The sequence below is a fragment of the Ambystoma mexicanum genome, chromosome 13 (assembly GCF_040938575.1).
Source record: "Ambystoma mexicanum isolate Mex_15411 chromosome 13, UKY_AmexF1_1, whole genome shotgun sequence".
NCBI classification, from domain to species: Eukaryota; Metazoa; Chordata; class Amphibia; order Caudata; family Ambystomatidae; genus Ambystoma; species Ambystoma mexicanum.
The window spans coordinates 75287584-75309267 of record NC_090938.1 but is presented as its reverse complement, the minus strand read 5'-3'; the positions used below and the strand labels follow the sequence as shown (position 1 = coordinate 75309267).

At 44.7% G+C, this 21684-nt stretch overlaps 1 protein-coding gene across 2 annotated transcripts in view; it reads right to left on the bottom strand.

Moving 5' to 3' along the window:
- The window catches only part of RAP1A (RAP1A, member of RAS oncogene family), a 309711-nt gene that overhangs the window by 30220 nt on the left and 257807 nt on the right, over nucleotides 1–21684 (bottom strand). For both annotated transcript variants that reach the window (XM_069633309.1, XM_069633310.1), the window contains exons 5-6: nucleotides 21410–21550; nucleotides 20175–20318 (exon numbers count right to left, since the gene is read on the bottom strand). In XM_069633309.1, coding sequence (XP_069489410.1) covers nucleotides 20175–20318; nucleotides 21410–21550 — 285 coding nt within the window. The remainder of the gene's footprint in view (nucleotides 1–20174; nucleotides 20319–21409; nucleotides 21551–21684) is intronic.

The following is a 21684-nucleotide window of genomic DNA, read 5'->3' as shown; positions in this document are numbered from 1 at the left end:
GAGACACGGGGTCTGGCGGTAGACATGGGAACAACAACCCATGCTCTATAGACCACTTTGAAGTGTACATGGTCTTTGGCACCTCTTGGCCTTTATCGCTCCCTGACAGCTCCACTTGCCAGCACAAGTACCCCGGTGCGAACTGCCTTTGATCAGCCTCCCAGGAGAATATATGGGTGCAGTTCACCCTGGAGACCCTGAACAAAGTGGTGTGGTAAGTATTTTTGGGGGAGGAGGCAAGGCCGGGAGGCTTGATGCCAACCCGCAAAATAACATATGTATGTCTGCTGCATATGGGTTCAACGGTTATGTGGATTGAAGGTGGGCGGCCAGCGTGAGGGAGGATGCTGGCCGGAGACATGTGGTGTGACAAGACAAGGCACAGGAAGACTATTCAATGGAGACACACTAGATTCATTTAAAAAATCAAAACAACCATTGTTAAAATATATGTTGGGTTTTATTTTAGATCTTAATTTCAATTGAACATAAATAATAAACATTACACATTGTAAAGTTGCGGTTGCAGCACATCCCGGGAAAAGCCGCGGTATTGTCCACTGTCGCTGGGGAAATGTTGTCTAATGGCAAGTACCGCACAGGCAGGTATTACTCTCCGAACGCGGTGTCCGAGCCTCCCGTGAAGCCACCAAGTGAAGCAACGATAGGCCACCAGCCTGTACCACCTGTGAAAATGAAAGATGCAAACTGTATTAAAATGACAACTTTCTTATCACTGTCGATTCAGGTACAAAAATGTCATTCTGCTTTGAAAAAAATTCTATCTAGAAAATGCACAACATGGAACCAATTTACATGCATTCGAATGATATGTAGATGTAGTTTTATATGTGGGAGACGACCATGAAATAGTAGTGGCATCACTGACATCACAACCAGAGTATACTTACTCGTTACTCGGATTACGCGGACGAACAGTGCCGCAAAGTTCGTGCATAAGCACCATCATCATCCTCAACACTGTCCGTGAGAGGCAGGCTTCCCTGAACTCTGGCAGCTCGGTGATGCATTGCGGACTTGGCTCGCCTTCCGAAATGTAGGCCAAGCACCCGGAATTTTCACGGCAGCAGCAGTTCTCCTCCTCACTTGGCATTAGCTCGCACCGATTGCACGTGCACCAGGTGGAGACGCCGTCCATGCGACATGGTCCAGGCTCTTCATCCGTTGACTGGTCCTCCCAACTGCCGTCCGAATCCCCATCGTTTTCGCGTGCTTGCCTTTCCAGTAGTTCTTCCTCGGTGTACTCGGGCTCGTACATATACGGCATTATTGTAGCCATTGTGTGGTAAAGAAAGTAAAATAATTTATAGCGGTGGTACTGGTATCTGTTCACACGGGCTACAATCAACGAAGGTAGCTGACCAGAGCACAGAAACGAGTCACAGAATACTCAAAGTAACACAGCGAGAGTAATGGAATCGAAAATCTGCTGCTGTGTGTTGTGAAACGGTGTGTTTATACTTATTGAGGAAAGAGGCGTCCTGCCGTTTCCATGGCGACACTTCATTAGCTGAGGCGCAGCGATTGTTGACACGAAACGTGCTTTGGCGTTGGGAAATGGGCGGTACGCGTCTGCTGATGTCAGCCTCGGGGGCGGGGGATTTGATTTAGTGCCGCAAAAGCAGGTGAGCCAGGGCGATGCGGCAAGTGATAGGATTATCATAAAATGGCGGCTGATTTCGAGTGCGTTAATGGACGAAAAGTCGGGTAAGGTCCATAGGAAAGTTTTCCACGATCTACCGAGTTATGCTTAAAAACACATGGCCGAACCGTAGGGACAATAAAAAAAAAGTCCCGGAACTCTCCTTTAATTCCTCTATGCACACCCTCTGCCTGCTTTCCCCCAGTCCTTAGTCTCATCTCTCCGCTCTTTCTTGGTTTACTCATGATAATTGTATAATGTTCCACCTTTTGATCACCTTTTACATAATCACACATGGCCTTGCTTCTCCCCATCTTTGTCCTCATTCTATGTACCTTTTAGGTGTCCTCACTGATGGTCAAAAAAATAAATTAAAAAAAAAAACGATTTCCTACTGCACCTTCTAAGAGGTATTCTGCCTTTCCTCCTTCCCTCAAGAGCTCACCGTCTCAAGGACTGGTTCTCTCTAGGTTGGATTAATGCAACAGCCTCTTTCTAAATCTACCTGCTTCTACTCTGCTCTTTGCAACTTATCCAGAATAGGACTGCAAGACTTGTCCTTGGCCTCAAGTACTTGGATCGTATCTCTCCAGCCCTGAAATCTCTCCACTGGCGCCCAGTGGCTGCAACGATTAAATTCAAGACCCTTTGCATTGTCCCCTTCAGCTGTCCCTCCATAAATACCTTCCCTCCTGAGGTCTGAGCTCCTCCACCTCCCTCCCTCCCTCCCTCAGGGTCAGTCAATTTTCAAAGAAACGAGCAGGGGGCAGATCTCGGTCTTCAGTTGGGGCTTCCCTCTGGAACAGCCTCCCTGCCACTCTGAAACATGGAGAACCAACTCAAGTTCTGTAAGCACCTCAAGACCTTCCTTTTTACTTCTAACTTCTCTCCTCTCCGCCGATCTGTTCTGTCTTGGCATTGTGCACCTGGTCACCCTCTGACTTTCGGGCCAAGGTACCAGATCACTGCCACCCACCTGCACTGCCTCCTGGCAATCCCTTACACTGGGCTCTGTATCTGCAACCCCCCCCTTAGCACCCCCTGTTTTCTGCACTTATCAGACACACCCTGTCTGTTGCCTTAAACCTAGCACTTGCCGGCTGCAATACCACTTTGTTGCTTTTTATTTATTTAAGTTTTCTTTATTTGAATTCCTTTTACTCTGCACTTAATCCATGCACTTCCCTGTTAGCCATGTCAGTTGGCCTAGTAAGACTGTTTTGTTCTCCCTTGTTCCGCTCCCTTGCCTCGTGGCGCTCTGCAACACTTGTGTACAAGCGCGATTCAAATAAAATATCAATGTCACACTGATGTCAGAGTCACGCCATCTTTCCACCTTTTTGTACAAAGCCTTTATCCACAATCCCTACCCTTAGCTCCGACTCTCACGATGCTCTTGCCATGGTATGTTGTCATTTTGCTTTAACGTTGGTACTGTGTTGAACACGACACCTCTGTGGGTCCACACCTCACTCACATGTAGCCACCACTACCTGTTAAGGATTTCAATCAAGCGACACACCTTGGTCTCGGCCTAGTATGTAGCGCACAATTGAGATGCTTTTCTCCTTATACCACTCATATCACACACCCCTTCTCAAATACCCCAGGTCACAATGGACCATGAACAAGGCTGTTGGTAAAATGCAATATTTATTTTAAAATTCAAAAGTAATCATACCATTTTTAATATGGGGCAGCAATCACCAATGGGTTGATAATTACAATGAGAATGTGAGCAATGGACTGGGTTTAATCTTCTAGTGGAACATTTGGACAGCACAGCGGAATAAGAGCACTTTTTGGTTTAGGAAAACGAACACCCAAGTTAAGATTTCCCCATGCAATATTCCCTGAACCCACAAATCAATTCTGAGTGGATAAACAGAAGCAGCAGGTAATAAGGAATAAAGAGAATCCAAATCTGACCTTCCCTGCCCAAATAAGAGAAAAACAGATTTTAAACCCCTTGCAACGTTATGAAATGACTCGGAAATGGACAAATAATTGTGTTAAAAACCTTGAAGGAAATATAATTCCTCGCTAAAGAAAAAATGCAAAGACACCAACAATCACAAAGAATGGATTACCAAACCATCCAGGTCGAAAATGAGTGGAAAGTTTAAAACAGATTGCAGCAAAATGACACGTGTAAAAGTTGCATTTTTTTAAATTCCCGCCTTAAATTACCTAAACTATTTTTAACAAACACGTGTGAAAAACACTGATTTGGAGTGTGGGCTGGGGATAGAGGTGTATCACAGGGACAATATGGAAGTGAAAGTAAGTCTCTAGCTGGTAAATTGGAGGAGTTAGGCAAGATCTAAAAAGGTGCGCTTTGAGTAAAATGAAGGGTAAAATAGGAAAGCAAATCAGTTGTGACAAGAACAGTTGCACTTTAAACTAGAGTATTCAGGCTAGGCCACCAAGGATGGACACAGCAAGATCCAGGGTTGATTCTCGAGTTCAACGCTCTCCCCCCAGCACCCCAACCCTGGCGGAAACCAGTCCGATCACTCGAAATAGGACTAAGGGCATAGGATTACACAAGACAAAATTGAGAAGAGAAATGGCGCTAGCACTAGAAATCAGTGACAGGGTTGCACGGATAATTCTGACAGTTTTACAAGTTATCAGGATAAGGATAGGATGACAGAATGGGATAAGGACAAGGCAAGACAAGGTATACTATGGGTTTCTATGGGGTGATAATCTATACACTGTCCACTTTTAGTTTTGGGGGTTTTTTTGAACCGACAATGGTTCTGGTCACTACACGGCGGCACACATAGCAAACAGCTGGGCAGTTCTGGTCACCGGATGGCACTTCTGGACTGGCAATACTGGTCGCTGGATACTACAGGTCAGCTGGTTGGCAGGATTGCAGCGGGAATGCAGTTAGTGGGCAGCAAGCCAGGCTGGTTCAGGAGGCAAAAGATACCATAATGGGAGATTAGTGGGTTTTCAGAATTGAGGGCTTGCTGGGAATGGGATCAGCACTGCTTTGGTGTTGCAGTGGGCCCTGGAGTAAGGTCAGCAATGCTTTGGCCTTGTAGTTGGGGTCTGGAATCTGGATGATGAATGGAACAGGACCGCAGCACAGGAACTTCAGGAAGAGTGAGTGTCTAGAGTCTTGGCAGGGACTATTTATAATACATAGTGACAGACTATTGCTGGGCAGGCTTAACTAAACACGCCTCTAAAAAAACTGAACAGGACAATCAACGTTGGCTGCCTCCCCTAAGATGTGACAGTTTAGGAGGTTGCATTTTATGGTGTAAAAAGACTTCCCACAGACCTTTTTGCCAAAAATCAGTCACAGAATTTACACATTTGTAGCACCTTAAAGGAATGGTTTGGTCAAAAATGTTTGTCCCTACGGGTCGGCCATGTGTTTTTAAGCCTAAGTCGCACGATTTTAGAAAAATTTCCTAATGACCTTACCCGAGTTTGTCCATTAAACGAACGCGAAAACAGGCACCAGGGCGCTGCCATTTTGTGATAATCCTATCACTTGCCCCATCGCCCTGGCGAACCTGCTTTTGCTGCACTAAATCATATCCCCCCCCGCCCCTGAGCGTGACATTATCAAAACATTCATATTCCTCTCTCTGACGTTACTGTGCTGCGTAGGCAAACACGCCCAGTCGTTTTCTACGCGACTTCACACAGAACCCGGAAACCAACACAGATCAACTCACAACACAGCGCGCCACAATTCGGAATATGAAACTGTACTTTAAAATCAAACAGCAACACAGTACATTTGGTAAAGTACATTTATTTGACATTAAATGTTTATAGAATATTCATCAATTGGCATATTAAATCAGAATGTGATTTTTTCTCTTCCCTCTATCCGCAAATGCTGTTACGTTTTATCATGAGTCACGCGCTGTTCCTTTATGGTACACAGGGTGTTGGCTTTCGTTAAAATCACTTTGGTCGCACGGTGAACCGCAAGGCTGTTCCATCAACTAGGCACTAGGCCAGCGTAAAGGTTGATATGTTGCTTCTAGCCGCTAGTACCGCGTAAAGGCATATGGGCCCTTGGTGATTGCCCCATAAGATCGTCAGTGGTGCAGTTGTTTACGAGAAGCTGCAGCTGGCGGTTGAAAAAACCATCTGCCGGGGTCTGAAACTGGTGGCAGTAGCAGTAGGGTAGGATATACCTGTTTTGAAAACATAAAAATTCAAAATAGTCTCGCCAGCCGATCTTTATTACTATTTTCCATTTTATTTATTACGGCCGATCAGAAACTATTTGCTTGCAAGGATAGTGCAATGGAGAACGTTCGGCTCTAAAATCAATGCGAAAACTAACAAAATAAATTGAGGTTAACACAATGAGAAACGACTGTCTACATGCGTGTGGAATGTGCACCTGCATGCCCATGTGCCCGGTACAAAGACGATCCCACAAACTTTTTACTTGCTCTTTATTCATTCATCCATCCATCCATTAATTAATTCTTCATTCCGGTATAATAGCGTCTAAAGAGTTACTTACATTATATTTGCAATTTCCATTGTGTCTCTGCGTAATGCAGTCCGTAAATCCCACGGTGCTCGTGACAACGATTTTTCGTATACTGAACCAACATGAAATTCTGTCTAGTTTCCGAATTTTCTGCCTTATCGTCTTACGTTATGGCCCACCTCCTTCAAATGAAGTCCTTTCGGCATGGTCCCTGTCTCTCAAGGTCAAAAACAATAGAACCTTATACTGCCAGTGCGAGTTGTGGGCCTCTTCAGGCCGCGAGCTGAAAATCAAAGCCGCTGACCTTCACTCGAAATGAGCATACATTCTTACTTTGCAACATCCCGTAGTAAGCCATCTGTGAGATCTTGAATTTTCGAATCCATCTATGTACTGGGCCTCAATGTGCAAATGTGAACTGGCTTCTCTCCCATCTGCAACGGCTCGCTTGGCGCGTTCTAAGGCCCCCAATTTTGTCCTCGTTGTCCGCGAGCTTTGCAGCCCTACAGAACCATAACTATGGGGATATTGACTTTTTGGGGGAAGGTCAGGGAAAGTATAAAGTACCCGAGGAGTTGAGATGAAAGTGAGATTTATTGTTTGTTTTATTATTTGCAATATGCAAGCCTCCCCTCGGTTAACAGTGCGCAGCATTTACATGAGATTGCGAAACTTAGTTACATCAACAAAAATATATACATACACATATTAACAAGGTCAGCGATATGAGGTGAATAGAGGGAGAAGTCAAAGATGACACCCAGGTTGTTCGCCACCCAGGATGGTGAAGGTAGGGGTTAGGGTTTGCATACTTTGTATGTACACTGTACAATAACATTTTTTTACAAAAAGACAATCAGATAATGATTTAAAACGAGTTCTTCGGGTGGACATGGCACAGTGGCAATGTTTGGTGGCAATGCATCAGTGCTCTGCACAAAAACGCTCAAAATTCCATATCTGTGCTTCTCGAGTACAGCAACAATAAGGCCTTTAACAAAGTCGAACTCCATTTCCTCATAGACTGGTTTGATCACCCATTGCTTACTTCTTTTTACAAAGGCCGTAGTCTAGCGAAGCATCCCTACATTACCTGTAGTTCTAGATTGTTCACGGCCCACATTCTCGTAATGGGCCAAGACCGCAAGTAGAGTCCTATATTTCATGCCCTGTATGCTGAAATGCAAGCGCTTTGGCATGTACTTTAGGCACATGTTGTGGAACACTTCCAAACCTCCTGTGTGACAGAATTCTGTCAGCCCCCTCAAATCTCTTGATAGAGTTTTATCGAAAACAATCTTCTCAATGGCTGTGTGTGGGTGAAGATGGAACCAACCACTTCTTCTTCCGTGCCTCCTCTGGGGACAAAGGGCCATGTTCACATTGGTGGAAATGTAGGTTTTCTGTCCAGCGGTGAACGTTGGTACAGTGGTGCATCAGTGACCGCCATTTTTCAAGTAGGATTTCCACTGACCCATCACATGTTTTGGAGCTCCACCAAAGATGGTTGCTGATAGACTGGGACCACTGAAATACTTTCCAAACCTTTTTTTCCCTGCAGCCGAGATTTTCTTATTGATTGATTTAGCAAGATGCCATACATCAAATTGATGTTTAATATGTGGGAATTGCTCTCATTGTCTTGGCAATTGAAACGTGTCTGTCCGTGGCTATGAGGAAAATGTGCATTCCCCTTGATTGTAGATATTGCAATGATTTTATAAATCCTAGTTTCTCCATGGCCACTGAGGATTTACATTGGGACACCTGCACGACCACCGAACTCACAATTTTCTTACTATCCATGTCCTGAAAGTGGTAGGTGCAGTACTTGGCAGAAAATCCAGTGCTGTCGCACTGTCCATCGCCGGCTAGCCTGAATCGTTTGCCTTCGAATGTACTTGCTAGAGACAATTGTTCAATTTTCCAAGCATCACTAATGGCCGGAGATAGATAATCAAGTTGGTATCTGTAGTACTGCGTTTTAGAAATGAAATGGGAGTCCCACAAACTGAAAGAAAGACTAACTTTCTAAAACTGTAGCCACTAAAAAGTGATGCAGCTGCACACAGATTGCCTGCTGGCAGTTTCCCCAGTATCGGTTGTGCAGACCATGAGAACGTATGATTTAATCTACAGGCGGCATGTATTGTGACATTACTGCCTTGTTTTTGACGAGTCACATGAATCAATGGCTTCCCACATACTTTCCCTCTAACTGAATGCCCACATTTCAGCATACTTATAATATCCATCAAACAACTGTCGAATACCATGTATTTGCCCTCTTTCATTAGACTGTCATCCGGCATCACACTTGTTTCGGACTGCTTCGTTGAGGACATATTAGCAGCATTGAAAGAAATATCGCCGATATCAGGTTCTGATGCGTCGGTGAATGCTGCTGCTGGTTCATTCTCTGTCATTTCAACATCTGTTACTTCAACATTGATGGGAGAACACAACAATGTTGACAGCTTTTTTGGTGGAAATTTTTTGGCGGGTGTAGATTGTGTGAATTTATCTGCGACTACTTCAGAGCCATCTTCAATACATTCAGTATCTTCTTGTGGTGTTGCAGTCGCACTGTAGCAATGGTCCATTACAACTTAACTGGATTCTCCGGACACATTCATTTCATGTTCTGGCCATTGGACATGAGCATCTCTAGTCTCAACACGCGGCGTCTGAATTAATAGTTCCTCCTTAGTGTAAATGGTCCGGCAAGCAACATCTCTCATTCGCTTCACTGTGTGTATGTATAGTTTGTACACCCATGGGTAACTAGAGGACAAATTGGAAAAGGGATGTTCAGTTTTAACACAAGATAAAGTATAGTACAATTGACTGGAAAAAACAAAATAGTCCCCAGCACAAAACCATTTCTAAAGTTATGAACAGATTGTAACTAACCTTTTTGTTTCTTTTCTTTGCAACTTTTTTGACTCAACCTTCAACATCTGCACGCTTTAGCTCCGATTCGTTTCCGCATCTCTTCCCTTCCTGTTGCGCTGCAACGACCATATTTTCTGTATCCCCATAGACAGCACGGATTGAGGCTCCATCGACTCCCTGAAACACAGTACTTTCATTACAATGTATCACAATAGTGTTAGCATAAAACACAGGTGAGGACGAACACAGGTAATTCTCAATAGCTAAACATGATTTAAACATTGTGTAGAACAATTTAAACAAGTATTTGAGCTCTGATGACCTAGTTCGATGGAGCCGTCAGTATCCATACCTCGTGCTGCTGAAGAATATCTAGGGATGTTGTAAATGTAGTGCGCACTTCCGAAAGCTGCTGCGCCGATTCGTATCCAAATGGTCCCGCTTCCACTTCCCCTGGAATTACTTGAATGTCAGGCTCCGCATCAAGTGCGGGGGTTGAAGCTTCAACAACTGCCTGAAACATAGTATTTGAATTAGTATGGATTACAATATTGAAAACATAACACACTTGGGGTCGACCGCACAGGTACATATCAATGGCTAACCACGAATGAAACATGGTGTAGAACAAATGACAAGTGTTCCAGTCCTGATGATCACGAGCGATGGAGCTGTCAGTACCCATACCTCGTGCTGCTGAACAACATCTAGGGCTGTTGTCAATATGATGGACGCTTCAGCATCTCCCTGAAAGACAGTACTTGCATTAGTATGGATAACACTAATTATAACTGAAAACAAACACCAGGGGACAACCAATTGTCATTAGAAAGCACTAACCAAACAATTGGTAAACTAATCACACGATACATAAAAACTATTACTTGACATGCATAAAACAGCGGAATAGCCAAGTAAGATTACCTGATACGCGCTAGAAGTGGTTGATAACTGAGCACATCACGGAAGTAGAATGTTCTTGCTTCAGATTCAAGGGATAGTCAAGCAGTTGTAAAGGTAAATTATTGTTTGATAATGAAATGCCAATATTTAAAATTGCCATGTAAGGAGACCGAATACTTGAGTAATGCATTTGAAAATGCGCAATATAGCACAGTTCCCTGTGCCCATATATAAATTTTGTTTGTGGGTTATGAAATCTACAAATAATATATTGATAAATGTCATTATTCAAAAAGCTATACACTCAAATCAATGTCGAAAGTATTAAAAATTGGAAACATCTAAAATATCAATGAATCCATTCGGCTACCTACACACTACCGCAAGGCCTAAATCTAAAAACAGACACTTGACTCACCAGTGGCGGAATGTGGACGAATATAGTGGGAATAGCGTTTGCGAGCAATTTTCGTGTCGTTCGCCGTTTATTCTTCTTTGTTACCCAAGATGTGGCATACATGTTCGAGGGAAAGTGCCGGCTGCAGATGCGGTATCAATCACCCCTCTTGTCTTCAAAGACTTGTTGGACTCTACTGTCAAACTCATGCAGTGGATATCCGCAATGTCTGACCCATTCTCTTATTCGATCAACAGTTTTCGGGAATACATGCATTGTAGTGCCTTCAGATTTAGCATGGGTCTACGAAGAGCAACCGCTAATCGAACAGGCAGGCATTGTTGAAAATTCTGAAAAGTAAATATCAACATTATTAAACAATCTTGATTAATAAAAATGTGATACAAAAGTAAATGAACCATACAATGTTCAATGCAAAGTTTGTTTTACTCACCGGAACTATACCAGTTCATCATGTGCAACTTAGTGTTTGCATAAATTGCAGAAATTTGTAAATGTGACTAAACTCTAAACATGTGACTCGTTCCTTGGATGTTCTGTCTTGCACGAGAAGGAAACATGCTTACATTATAGACTGGACCCCCAAAGGATGCAATTCGATGACAATTGACAGATGAAAATATATAGATCTATCGAAGCATAAAAATTGAAACTGAAGTCAATAGCAATGAGCCAAATGAACATACCACTATTGGGTACTCTAATCGCAAATAGATAGAAATTTAAAAATGACCGAAATATGACTAGGATACATGGCCTTACCTTGACCAACAAACAGTTGGATTCAGCAGGCCGAGCAGTATGTTGCAGGAGAACAGGTAGATTGATATTTTATTTCTATCGCGCTCGTACACAAGTGTTTCAGAGCGCGACAAGGCAAGGGAGGGGAACAGGGGAGAACAAAAGAGCGATCTTACTAGGCCCAGTGGCATTGAGAACGCGCAAGTTCACGGGGGAGGGGGGGGGGAAGTGCATGGAAGGGGGGAGAGGTGGAAAGTGCGAAGCAGAGGAGAAACAGATAAATAATAAATAAAAAAGGCAACAAACAGTGCTAATGCAGCCAGCAATTTGCAAGTGCTGGGTTTAAGGCAGCAGACAGGGTAGGTCCGATAAGTGCAGGAAGAAAAAGGGCGTGGCTGTATGGGTACAGAGACAGACCCCAGTGCAAGGGGTGGCCCGGAGGCAGTGCGGGAGGGTGACTGGATGAGCAGGTACCTGGGCCCAAAAGACAGAGGGTGGCCAGGTGCAAGGTGCCAAGAGAACGGATCAGCAGGGGAGAGGGGGAGCGAAGGCAGAAGAAAAGAGGAAGGTCTTGAGGTGCTTCCAGAACCGGAGATGGTTCTCCTCAAGTTTTAGAGTGGCAGGGAGGCTGTTCCAGAGGGAAGCCCCAGCCGAAGACAGATCTACCCCCAGCTCGTTTCTTAGAAAAACGACTGACCCTGAGTGAGTTGGAGGTAGAGGAGCGAAGAGCTCGAGAGGGGAGGTATTTGCGGCCACAGGTAGCACACTGATGAGTTTTCTCGAAGCGGTCACAGATGGCAAGTGTCTCCAGTAGTGGGTTCGCCCCTTGCCCTTATGTGATGTTAACTTTGGTTGACATTCGCGTAGATGGGACCACTGAGCAGGACACGAGGCATCCATTTTTGTACCCTCTTTGGACTCCATCTTGATGACCAGGCCTCACTGCGATAGTACAGCGCGCAGAGCACATGGCCCCCACCCTCGTTCCCACTCTGACTGGAAAACTCTGGAGGTATTTACAACAGCTAATAAATGTAACACATCAATCTTCCTCTGAGATCACGGTCCTGCTTGTGAACCAGCCTGAACTAAGCACATAGCTCGTTCATCTCCACAAACGTGGCCTTGCCCACGCACCCTCGCCAGTGGAACCTTACTGCCATTCTGACCCTGTGCCCCTGCAAGGTATTCTCTTCATGTGCCAGACCACTGACCATGCCATGATGCCCACCTAGCAGATTCCCAACTAACATTACACCCCTACCACAGTATATCGTTGCCTATCAATAAAAAATGACACATACCGGAGATTCTTGTGAGCACAGACCCACACTTCAACCAGTGTGTTAATTGATATATGTGTGACTTTTATAGAGACACAACCTACTGAAAGACTTTGAACAAGTGTTTAGTGCATGCATTATTGAGATTATGTTTATGTTAGCTTAGAGGGTGACCACCCCGCTTCACAGTGACCTGACCTTCACCCATTCGGAGCAGAGATGACCGACGTCCATCCTTGAATGGAGACACCTTCATTCATTTAAAAATCGAAACAACCGTTGTTGAAATATATGTAGTGTTTTGTTTTGTATCTTATTTTGATGGCACAAAAATACAAGACTTTACACATTGTACAGGTCAGGTTGCAGCACAGCGAGGGAAAATCCCCTGTACTGACCGCTGTCACTCGGGAAAGTTTCTCTTATGGCACGAACGGCACAGGCGGGTATTACTCTTCGAAAACGGTGTCCAAGCCTCCTGTAAAGCAACCTTGTAAAGGAACGATAGGCCTCCAGCCGGTACCACCTGTGAAAAAGAATGATTCAAACTGTTTTTAAATGAAGATAAGTTTATTAAACGTTTTTTGTCAATGACAATTCTTGTAACTAATGGCATTCTGCTTGAACAAATGCTATCTAGAGACTGCACACTATTGAACGACTTTCATGCGTTAACATGATATGTACATGTCATTTTGGATATAGTAGAAGACCATGAAATAGGAGTGGCATCACAAGCAGAGTATACTTACTCGTTACTCGGATTACGACGAACAGTTGCGAAGTTCGTGCATAAGCACCATCATTATCCTCAACACGGACCGTGTGAGGCAGGCTGCCCTGAAGTCTGGCAGCTCGGTGATGAATTGTGGTTGTGGCTCACCTTCCGAGATGTAGGCCACGCATCCCGAGTTTTCACAGCAGCAGCAGCAGTTTGCCTCCTCGGTTGGCATTAGCTTGCACCGATTGCATGTGCACCAGGTGGAAACACCGTCCATGCGACTAGGTCCAGTGTCTTCATCCGTTGATTCGTCCTGCCAACTGCCGTCCGAAGCCCCATCGTTTTCGCGCGTTTACCTTTCCAGTAGTTCCTCCTCGGTATACTCGGGCTCGTACATGTAGGGCATTATTGTAGCCATTGTGTGGTAAACAAACTAAAATAATTTATAGCGATGGTACAGGTGTTCACGCGGGCTACAAGCGGCAAAGGTAGCTGACCAGAGCACAGAAACGAGTCACAGAATACTGTAAAACAGAGGAATGGAATTGAATATCTGCTGTTGTGTGTCGTGAAACGGTCTGTTTATACTTATTGAGTAAAGAGGCTTCCTGCCGTTTCCATGGCGACACGTCATTAGCTCAAGCGCAGCGATTGTTGACACGAGACGTGCTTTGGCGTTGTGAAATGGGCGGTATGCGTCTGATGACAGGCTCAGGGGCGGGGGATATGATTTAGTGCCGCAAAAGCAGGTCAGCCAGGGCGATGGGGCAAGTGATGGGATTATCACAAAATGGCAGCGCCCTGGTGCCTGTTTTCGCGTGCGTTTAATGGACGAAAACTCGGGTAAGGTCAATAGGAAATTTTTCTAAAATCGTGCGACTTAGGCTTAAAAACACATGGCCTACCCGTAGGGACAATAAAAAATGTTGGCCAAACCATTCCTTTAATAAATGACATCTGACAATCTGAGATATTGTTTTGTCCTTTTAATCATTTTTGGTCATTTTCAGTATGAAGGATTCGGCCTAAAATTCCATAACTTTATACACATGTGTGGATCATCATAAGGGATGGAAGTATTGCATTGTTAACGTGGATACTTTTCTCATAATCCGCAATACTTGGCCATTTCTATTCCCAAGGTGTCAGGGAATTCTACAATGTCTTAAATAAAAGCCCAAATAATCAAAATTAAACTGTAGCATTTTTGCAAAGTCTTGCTGCATAGATAAAAGTCTTTAAAGTTTATTTATGAAATGTCTCTGAAAGCAAATGGTAGTCCTTTGGTCTGCACTGGACCATTTTGTTTCTTTTTCAGCTACCACCAACTGTCACATCCCCCAAAGGAAGGATGGGTTTATCAAGGTTGTTTGAAGGTTTATTGCCACTTACCTACTTCGCACTTTGATGTCCCAGAATTTCTATTGAAAGAGTCCCCTGCCCAGAATGAAGTCTGATTAGTATGTGGAGTTTTTGTTCTTGTCAGTCACAGTTTTCCAACCTACCAATTATCACTTTCGTGTCCTGATATGGTGGCTCCCTTCCTTGGGGGAGGCCTTAGCTCTGCCATCTAGAATAACTTGTTTTTGAAAGCTTGCAAAATCTAGCCAAGTCAGTTTAAAACCTTTATTTTCTTTTATTTGGTCCTGAATGAAAAAAACAAGCCTGTGGAATAAAAATAGCCCATATGTGTTTCCCAGCAGCCAACCCCTTCTCATTGCTAGGTACAGGCAAGCTTTCATTCAACATATTACTTTTCCTTCAAAATGGGCATTTATTTTTCTTTGGTTTGCAAAGCCCATTTTACACATGTGGTGAAAACTGCTAGCATTTCTTTTCAAATTCGATTTTGCCATCTGACTTTCCAATATAGTCTTGCAGACATAGTTTCTTGTGCAAAACAGTCTGTAAAAGGCAAAAGTCTCCTGGAATGGACATGTGCGCAGAGCTATGATTTATTTTGCAGGGCTCATTCTTTTGACATTTTGTAGCACAACAAAGCATTTCCTGTGCACCGCAGAAAGTGAATTTTCTTGGGCTTTTTCAGATTTGGCTTAACAGAGCCCGTCATTCAGGGGTCACATTGGTTTTGCTGAAGCACAATGGGGATATGAATTTGCATGGCAGGGCCTTATCACAGTGGTTTAAGTAGGAACAGATGGAACTAGCGTCAAAGCTGTTTAAAAGGTGAAAAAGTTTCCTTTTCAACTGGGATTTTGGGGTTCTCAGCATAGCAATGCTGCTTTTTCACTTTCTTCCTTTTGTATATGTCAGAACACACTGGCACGCTCTGTTCCCTGGTTCCATCCTGCCTGATGTGTGCTTGGCAGGACGGTGCAGCCATTTTCTTTGTTGCTGCAAAACGCAGTTTTGAGGCCATGGCGCTCAAGAGCCAGCGCTGCCATTCTGCCTCTTTCTGCGCAAATGCAGCTTGGTGATGTGGAGAAATACTGTTGAGTGGGTCAATCTATCCTACATACCTTTCTTCTGAGCAGATGTGGGAAGAAGGTTATTCTCTGTCCCTGTAGCAAAGTTTTCGAATTCTTCACGACAGGTAGTTTGCGCGGCGTCAGTCCGCATTACCATTTCAGAAAACCCTCCAAAAAAAAGCATGAAATGGAGAAAACTTCATTGAGGCATGCCTTTATGCATGGATGTGATGCGCATAGATTGCTGGCATTAACATTCTCTAGAGACATACCAATAAAACCGGAAATGTGATGGAATTAGGAATATGCGCTTAAGAGCAATAAACATCCTAAGTGGTAACAACTGGGAAACGCATTGGACAAAACAATCTACGCTTCAGACCAGCATTCCTTAAGCAAAAACAAGACAATGGAGGGCAGCAAACAAAGACTTTTGCGCATGCACCCAAGAAGAAAAAGGTGGTGGTTAAGCCAAACGGCAAAGACCAGGGACTACCAACTACACTAGTGAGCTGCAATGAGGCAACACTGCTAACTAAGCAGACAAGCAACAGGCACCCAGGCATAATTAATTGGAAGCTGGACACTGCTGAAGGTAGTCAAACCTAAATCAGATGAGGCATGAACACATTCTGCTCCATATGGAATGCAAACTGAGACCGGCTAACCAGTGATCAAGCCATCACAGCAGCTGCGATGGCCTCCTGGGGCCAGGGCAGCCGGGTTGCAGCACATGTCTAAGAACATAATGCGCTTACATTCAGTAAGGAAGGGGCGGGGGGTGGCGATGAATAGCCATATAACAAACAAGTATAGAGCCAACATCTTACCATGGCATGAGTAGAGTTTGAAGTATTAGAGCCCGGTACCGGCCCAGCGTGAATAACGTCTTGCTAGGCACTTCAGACACCTCAAAACACTGCTTATAAACCTATGTGCACAAAGGGTGGTTTGAAACTTACTGCAATTAAAAAGGCAATCTATCTATGCAATTATCGGTATAACCACATGCCTACGACGGGGAATCCGCCAATGGAGCAGCTAAAATAACCAAAAGAACTATATATGATTCACGAGACAGCGCACAGCTTACTTTACTGGACAGCCCCTTTATCATGTGGTACGGCTTCAAGTTTGCTAGACTGAGAAATCTGTTCTTCCATCACTCACTCTGCAGTTAACCTTGAACTGCTTGTCACCTCAGACCTCAGCCCCGCTGCGCTCCTAGAGGTGCTGATGCGAGGCTGCGTTTTCGTGCTGGGCTTGTGGTAGCGAGTCTGCTTCGTCGTAGCCATCTCGTGGCATGCTGCCGCCTGCATTTCTCCATGCTGCCCCAATATATATTCGGGAATGCAATGATATCCCCAATGACTAGGACATCACATGTTCAGCGGGTGGCGATTGACCGTCTGGGGCCGGTTAAAGACCGCTCTACGTCATTCGCAACTTGGTACTCGTCCATCATTACAGGCAACGCCTGCCCAGGAGCGCAAACTTGGGTGTTTAATAAAACAAAAGTAAGGTTTACTTGATTAAACTACAGAAGTAAAGTTAACAATTTCTTGCAGCAATTGTGAGTTTTTGGGCCATTGCACCAAATTTGCTCTACGCCTCTCACCGAAGAGGATCAAGATAAACCTTTCCAGAGTTCATGTGGAAATCCCCACAGCTTTCAGTTGGTGCTTTAACTCTAGTGACACGGAAAGAAGCGCTTTTATTTGTGTCGATCCACGCTGGGGAAAAAGCCCCAAGAAACCCCAGCATTCCCTGCTCCCGTAAATGAGTCAAGAAACCCCAGCATTCCCTGCTCCCGTAAATGAGTCAAGAAACCCCAGCATTCCCTGCTCCCGTAAATGAGTCAAGAAACCCCAGCATTCCCTGCTCCCGTAAATGAGTCCAGAAACCCCAGCATTCCCTGCTCCCGTAAATGAGTCAAGAAAAGCCAGGACTAGTTTCTTGCTTCTGGCGATTAACACCCCAGAGGGAATCACTTTGGAGAAAATTGGAATTAAGAGGATTTGCAATGAGAATTTAATGGAAATGTGCATTCCCGCCATGGATCTAGAAAAGGAGCAAGGAGAAGGGGCAATAACGTAATCTTAGGGGTGCTGGGGGGGGGCTACAATCCTGAACTTCAAGAACATTCTCACTAAAGCATGGAAAAACTTGTAAGTGCCAAACATTCAACAACAAAAGATAGCAATTTGCTATTAAGCATACTATGCGAAATCCAAGATGCGTTCTAGTCGAAAAGGCGGTTTCATTTCATTGGTTTTGTGCCATCAGTGGACAGAGCCTCTGTGGCGTGAAGGAAATGAAAGCGAGAATCAGTACATTTGAAAAACAGCAGTTTTCACAGTTTCTAGGCTGTCATTTTTGCTCATGTGTTTTGTTGCTCCTGGGGTAAATTCAGGGGTCAGGTCGAGAGTACACGTGGGAGTGGTGTACTCAGTGCCCCCCCCCTGCCAAAATGATAAAAATTGAATGTCCTCTTGAACGTATGTATTAAAGCCGACCAGGGGGCTCGAACCACATGTGCCAGGCATGCAGGATGGACACTGCACCACTGCACTATATAACCCGATGAAAAACACCACAACTCCAGGTGACGTGTCTAATTTCGGGACTGCAAGTCCCAAGGAAAACATTTGTATTGGTTCTTGGAGTTGAACACATGCATACCTTTTACAGTTTTCAAAAACCAGTATTAGAAGAAAATATCCTCTTGGTTTTGTGTGTGTTGATTTTATGAAAGAAAAAGGTCATTCGTCCTGTGCAATTTGGGTGGTTATGCAAATCCAATTTAATGAAATGTGCACATTTCACCTTGACATGCCGATTTCTGGCGACAGACCATCCCATTCGTCCACTTTCATTTGTAGGAATGAGCACATTTTTCCTGTTAAATTACTAGAGGGGATGGGCAGCGGCAGTGTAAAATAATGGAATGGGATATGTCCGGAAGTGGTAGAAGTTCAGCGTCCTTGCAAGGCTACTCCCCTGACAAATCATTTCCTTGCAGATCTACCACCATACACTACACACACTACCGCCCTCCTAGCTGTTTGTACATTAACACCAATTGAACCATGACCAAGTTCGCATTTTAAGCCCCATCACAGGCCTGCGTCAGCATCCAAGCAGCTTAACCTATCAGATCTTGCGATCTTCACTATGCTATGGATAACCTACTCCCAAGCGTCTGTCAGACTCCAAGATAGGAGACTGACCCACAGGAAAATAGTAAATCAACATGTACCCAGTAACAGCTTTTGCCTCACCCACTGGCCCACTGTCTCCCTCCTTTTCTTACAGCCACGAAGTGAGGCCATCAAAAGTTGCAGACGGTAGCTATTCAACACATCTTACATTCTAGTGCAAAGCAATAGTATCTTAAATAATCAAGTATCCCTTGTATATGCAGAAAGCAGATTCTCTGAAAATGCACCAACAGCAGGGCAAGGGGTAGAGCCACAGAGGTGACAGTTCCAAGCAATGCAGACAAGCATGGAGGTGGGGCAAGAAACAGCACATGCAGCATGCATAGGCTTCCACCCCAACTGAATGCTAAGCTCTAGGCCTTCACTTCAAACTAGACTAACAGACAAGGACACCGAGGATCTCTAAAACGAATCCACGGGACTGGAAAATAGCTCACCCTGAATAAAGGTTTACGCCAAGAGAAACAAAAAGATTTATAAAAATGAACTCATGAAAAACATTTTCAGAATCTAGCAATTGGGGGCGTGCGAGGTGGGGGGCAACTCACCCCTTCATACTTCACAATAAATGGCTCCCTAGGGGGTTGGGGAGGGATTCAAACATTATGAAAGTTAATCCAGGGCTCTGGTAAACTGATATTTTTACCCAAAGCAGCCAATCCTTTAATCCCCGAGGTAAGGATACTTTAAGAATTCCCTTAATTTCAAAGAAAATTAAACATCCCCGTTCCATCACTTCTACGTCAAAGATGACATACTAATGTCCACTCGATGTCACTACTTTCTGCTAGAACATGAGCAACAGTTATGTACAGTTAAGCCGAGGCCACAAAGGAGATCCAGCCTGCACTGCCTTTGATGGCAGTGGTCTTCCTGAAGGACCAGCAGTCTGCACAAAGCTTACCCACTACCTTCCTCCTGCCCCACCAGGAGCTTTGGAAAGACTGGTATCTGTGCAGAGGGTGGAGGACACTTGCCATCTGTATACAATAGCAAACTCTGGAAGATGTGGCAAGCTGTCACTTTTCCAAACTAGCCATTACTATTTGGGTAGTAGAAGGTAGCAATGAGATGCATGTTGGTAACGCGCCAACCCATGTCTCATTGCACTTTGGAAGTCCTAGGGAAGTGGCGTGTAGTGACTAATATGGCCCATGTAGCCTTATGGATAAGCTTTGCAATCCTACGTTATCTCATGGAAATAAAGTTACATTTATTGACATTTTTCATATAAATTGTTGATCGAACACGCCACTTGGACAAGCAGGGTCCAACAATGATAAGCAACCCATCACTAAACCATTCTACTTCTCGCGTTTGCACATTGGTTACACTCACATTATGTCTAAAAAAAAAGACACGGGATTAAGACAAGCGAACAATTGCATGAAAGTTAATATTTGAATCTCTGCCCAATTACCTCATTAACGTTGATCTTGGACTTGGCAGACGACTCTAAAAAGGCACAGCTATTCCACTGTCGGGCCAAGTTTTGACCCTGTTCTTTGCCGACTACTCGTTCATCCTCCAGGTCACATTTATTGCCAACGAGGATCATGGGTACCTTCAAATTGAAGAAGAAATAAAACACCTTAGAGCCTTCCTTGTGAATTCAGTGCAAGAGATAAAAGCTGTATGATTTGGGACCTGTGCTCTCATCTCCTGGAGGTTATGGCACCAGCGCTGGAATGGTTGCAAAGGGACTTGCTCCTTTCATTGCATGAAAAGTGCAGGCAGGGGGCGGGGCGTGCATTCCTTACGCCAGGACATGGCTTTACAGTTGAGAACTGCCTCAAGGGTGCTTTTGGAAAATACGGAGGAGGCAGGAAAAGGATGGGTGGCCTCCAACCTTCATTTTTATGTATAGGGTTAATAGAGTTATGTATAAAATAGTGATGACCTATAAAGGGGAATATTTAGGAACAAAATGACTTGGCATCCGAACTGGCGGTCGCCACTGCATGGTCAGCACTTGGCATCCAATCCCATCTTCTGGTAGGCGCCACTGCAGGGTCACCACTTGGCAGCCAATCCCCATCTTCGGGTGGGCGCCACTGCAGGGTTACCACTTGGCAGCCAATCCCCATCTTCGGGTGGGCGCCACTGCAGGGTCAGCACTTGGCATCCAATCCCATCTTCTGGTAGGCGCCACTGCAGGGTCACCACTTGGCAGCCAATCCCATCTTCTAGTGGGCGCTCAGCGACCCAACTGTCAACAATCTACACACCTTCACCTACAGCAAAGCCAATCACAGCCCCGCCCGACATGAAGATTCGGTTCTAGGCACCCTGCATTGCAAGCAGCTGAAGTTACTCGAATATAAGGTTTATACAGAGCAGTGCCCACTCATGGTTCGTGGTGTGACCTCCCACGTGATCAATCTCAGACGTTGGTGCGTAGAGGCCAGAGATACGGGACACTGATGGTAGGATGACACGTGCTGCGGAGTCAGTGCAACCAAGCAAGAACTGGCAGCGGCAACGAGCAGTGCGTAAACAGACAAGACTGTCCTACCCGACACCACGACCCCTCCCTCCCCCCACGCACCCTGGTCTGTCTTGTCCGGTGGGCCAAGTCACTTTAAGAAAGCAAGTGAGGTGCCAGGCTTTTGCATTCTTGTGAAAATACCTGGTTATTTTTAAAAAGGAACTTACATCTTCCGTATCCTTGACCCGCAGGATCTGTTCTCGCAGGTCCTGTAAATCGTTAAACGTCGACTGCGCCGTGATGGAGTACACGAGTGCGAAACCCTGCCCATTCTTCATGTACAAGTCCCTCATGGCTGTAAACTGCTCCTGTAATGGGGGCGGGCAAAGGGTGAGACGTTTTTCCCTAAAATGCAGCATAAATGCAGCTTTAAATTTGCAAGGATAGCTCAGTGCAAGGAAACATGGATTATAAAAATGTGAGATTAAATACTTTTACTCCA